General features: G+C 46.0%; 1 protein-coding gene across 1 annotated transcript; it reads right to left on the reverse strand.

Moving 5' to 3' along the window:
• Nucleotides 1-928: 928 nt before the first annotated feature.
• prorsd1 (prolyl-tRNA synthetase domain containing 1) lies at nt 929-3,669 on the reverse strand. The gene is made up of 4 exons (XM_070977826.1): nt 3,466-3,669; nt 2,430-2,555; nt 2,254-2,343; nt 929-1,773 (listed from the first exon to the last, which is right to left on the reverse strand). The coding sequence occupies exons 1-4, from the start codon at nt 3,544-3,546 to the stop codon at nt 1,561-1,563; spliced, it is 510 nt and encodes a 169-aa protein (XP_070833927.1). The 5' UTR covers nt 3,547-3,669; the 3' UTR covers nt 929-1,560.

The raw sequence follows: 3,669 nt of genomic DNA on the forward strand, positions 1-3,669 counted from the left end.
GTGTGTGTGTGTGTGTGTGTGTGTCTGTGTGTGTGCGTGTGTGTCTGTGTGTGTCTGTGTGTGTGTGTGTGTGTGTGTGTGTGTGTGTGTGTGTGTGTGTGTCTGTTGGTTGAACCACCCAAAATTGTGCAGTGTGATTAAAAAAAAAAACAATGTTTGCATAAAACAATGAAAACAATACTTATGTGCAATTGTGTGTGTGTGTGTGTGTTGTGTATACTGTATGTGTGTATGTATCATATAACAATAAATCTTTTTAATGTTATTTATATATTTTTTCCATTTATAAACTGCACATAATAAAAAAAATCAACTTTAACAAAAATAAAAACTGAAGTTCTTTTAGAGAGAAGTCAAACTTTGGAAAGCTCCTTTAAGCTTCACTCATTAATCATGTCAGATACACACACACGCGCGCGCGCGCGCGCACGCACGCACACACAGCAGGTGCAGGTGGAACAGCAGAGCTGCTCTGTGACCTTCAAGGACTGCGGGCGTTTCCGGCGGTTCTTTCAAATTAAAAGCGCGAGAACAGCAGCAACCGTCCCCTCCCTCAACACTTTCATCCGCCTTCATGACACCACAGTGTTCCTCTAGCGCCACCCTCAGGACACTGTGAGTGATGGTGTTGCTCTTTACCATGTTCTGTTCAGAGATGGAGTGGTGAACGAAGTACATTTACTTCAGTACATGAGTACAAATATGATGCATTGTATATTAAACCAGCCAGCAGCTGGTTTAATATACACAGCTGTTCTTAAGGCCTGCACTTACTTCAATGGCATGAAGTCATTTAATAAAGATCAATTAAAATCAATCCTGCAGTAAAAACAGGTTTTCACTGAGTCAGCAGAAATGTTTGTCGCCTACCATCAGAAAGGTGAAAGGTCATTACTAAAGATCATTTGTTCTGTCAGAGGTCAGAGGTCAAGAGAAGCAGCGGAACTTTATTAAAAGATAAGACATGAAACAGCTTTAAGAAGAGATGTGTGACACATTTAGGAATATGCTGAGTATTTTTATATGTATAAAACTGCACTACACTGAAGTGTAACAGTGTAAATCCCTGCTAGTGCCCCCCAGAGGCTGGAGTGATCATTACATTAACCAGACTCACCTGAGAGCTGCTGCGAGGTTAATCAAACAAGGCGTTATGACACATCATCAATAAGAGTCTCGACCACATCAGCAGATAAACGTGACGAAACATTTAGTGACGTTTGATCAAAGCGTCTGAGTTTGACCAGCAGGAAGAGACAAAGTGTGAAAGCGTAACAGCAGTCGACTCTTTAACACAGAGAAACAAACACGAGGACAGTTCACGAGAGGCTGATCTGTGTCTCTGCACGAACCGGAAACATTTCGTCTTCGTTAATAAAAAGATATTTGGCCGAGCAGCGACTGAAGCAGGTGGTTAGAGGTTCAATCAGCTGTTCGTCGTGTGGAGCTTCTGTTCAGTCCTGTTCGAACACGACTCGGGCTGATGTCCTGGTTTAACCCCTGCAGGCTGCTCCGGTCCAGGTCCAGGTCCAGGTCCAGATCCAGGTCCAGGTCCCCGTCTTACTCGAAGCTCTCCAGGACGGGTTCGTGTCCCGTCTCCTTGAGGAAGCGCAGCAGGTCGTCTGGTCGGAGTCCCATGGTGGCGGCGTTGGTCATGGGGTGGAAGTAGACCATCTCGTGGCCTCCCTCCACCAGGTCCCGGTCCAGGACGAACTTCACACTCTGGTCCTTATCGAAGAGCAGAGCGAGCGCCGTCGCACAGCCCTGACCCACCTGAGGGGAGATGGGCGGAGGAAGTGACATCAGCACAAGTCAGAGAGAGAAGAAACAGGAAGTGTGCGCAGTCAGCCAATGAGAAGACAGCCTGCAGTCAACCAGCCAACCAATGAGAAGAACCATCAGCACTGACGTTTTCATGGTTCCTCTAAAGAGAACCACTGAAGAAGAACGATGTCACTTCCTGCTGCATGTTTGATCGTTAGTTTTTAGAAACATTAAATGTCAAACAGACGCTGACGTCAACGTTCTCACATCAAACTCAAGCATTCTGGATTTCTTTAGTTTTTTTTTTACTTCAGGACACGTGAAAGTTTTCATTCTGCTGTTTTCTGAGTTCTTCAGTATTTCAGTTTTAAAATGTCGGTCAAAGGTCGTCTGATCTTAGTCTTCTGATGGACTTCATGTCCCACCCTGAGGACAGACGCTGCAGCTTCTGGATGTTTCTATGAACTGTGTGTTTCTGCCACTTCTCACCTTGAGCTTCTCCAACATGGCCGCCTCATCCGCGAAGCGCAGGTTGCCGCTGCCAACGCCGAGCTTCTTGGCGAGGTCGTTGAGGTTCACCTGAGGAGGACAGAGAGGATCATGGGAGATGAGGCGGGAGCAGAGACATAACGGATGGAGGAGACATTCCTGTGGCGGAGGCCGACCTGGCGGTCGTGGCGAGCGGACACCAACCACAGGCCTTTCTTCTTCTTGTCCTTCAGGAAGAGGTTCTTAGTGACGGCTCCGCTCACGTCCTGCAGGTGAGGCATCATCTCCTCCACCGTGAACACCTGCGGGGCGGAGGCGAGGAGGCGATTACATCACGAAAATGAACAAAGCGGAGCAGAAACATCAAACTGTCTCTGGTGTCTGTGAGCTGAATGAATGAATGGAATGATCATGTGGCGCCACCTGCAGGTCACAGCAGGTTCCTGCAAACTGCTCGGAAAATAAACGAGTAACGTGGACCAAGTTTCCATCATGATGTGCTGAGCATGCAGCATCTAAAACATTTTAAAACATTTAAAAGCTCTTCAGAAAGCTCAGGATGTGAGCGAGGAAAGAAATCGGATTTCAGAATAAACCCGTAAGTTTGCTGTTGATGATAGGGACGTTTTTTGTTTTTTTTTAAGTCTGGAGACTCTGAGTCCAGATTCAAAACTCCGCTGATCAAACACAGATTCAGGGTGTATTTCTGTGTGTTTGCTGTCCTGTAACATGACCGAAGGAACACACCTTCACACCTTTCTGCTTCGACTGACCTCATGCTAAAAAAAAAGAAAAAGACAAAAGAACTCTTTTTACTTCAAGTGCCACCTCTTTAATGCGTCCACGTGTCCATTAACAACGCGATAGAGACAAAAAAAACCTACCAAAGCACGAAGCTAAAACCATACAGGTCAGGGTATTAAATAACGCCGAACAGACGTGTGGACTGTACGGATTCATGCAGTGTCTCCGCTTCTGTTGTAGAGTGTTTTCACAGTTTACAAAAGTCACAAAAACTTTAAAATGCGTAATTTTCTGATGGGATTCAGTCCAGCTTTGTTCTGCTTACAGTGCGCCCTATTATATTCCTCTCCTAGCTGCAATAACGCGTCTCATAAATGTACTTTTTCTTTAAAACAGTCGCAATAAAATGGTGTTCGTGAGCTCAGGCGGTGACAGGTAACCTGAGCGGCTTCCAGGTGTCACTTTTACCGACGGGTGATCCACGCAGCTCGTCTGGATGTTTAACGTCTCCAGAAATTTCTCCAGCTCTGCCCGCAGATCTCCAGACATCTTCTCAAACTGCGTTTAAAAATCTATGAGTCAACAAATTCACGTCAACAGACAGAAACAGCTGCACGGAGGAGAAGAAGAAGGAGAGGAAGAAGAGGACTCTTCTTCGTGGAAGTTTGCAGC

This window comes from Chaetodon trifascialis, chromosome 13 (assembly GCF_039877785.1).
Source record: "Chaetodon trifascialis isolate fChaTrf1 chromosome 13, fChaTrf1.hap1, whole genome shotgun sequence".
In the NCBI taxonomy this organism is placed as follows: domain Eukaryota; kingdom Metazoa; phylum Chordata; class Actinopteri; order Chaetodontiformes; family Chaetodontidae; genus Chaetodon; species Chaetodon trifascialis.

What these genes read in the sequence shown, in the direction of transcription:
- prorsd1 (XM_070977826.1), bottom strand. Translation starts at nt 3,546, where the DNA reads ATGTCTGGAGATCTGCGGGCAGAGCTGGAGAAATTTCTGGAGACGTTA. An exon ending in GCTGCGTGGATCACCCGTCG is followed by an intron (nt 2,556 to 3,465) that starts GTAAAAGTGACA and finishes TCCGCCCCGCAG; the next exon opens with GTGTTCACGGTGGAGGAGAT. An exon ending in CCATGTTGGAGAAGCTCAAG is followed by an intron (nt 1,774 to 2,253) that starts GTGAGAAGTGGC and finishes ATCTCCCCTCAG; the next exon opens with GTGGGTCAGGGCTGTGCGAC.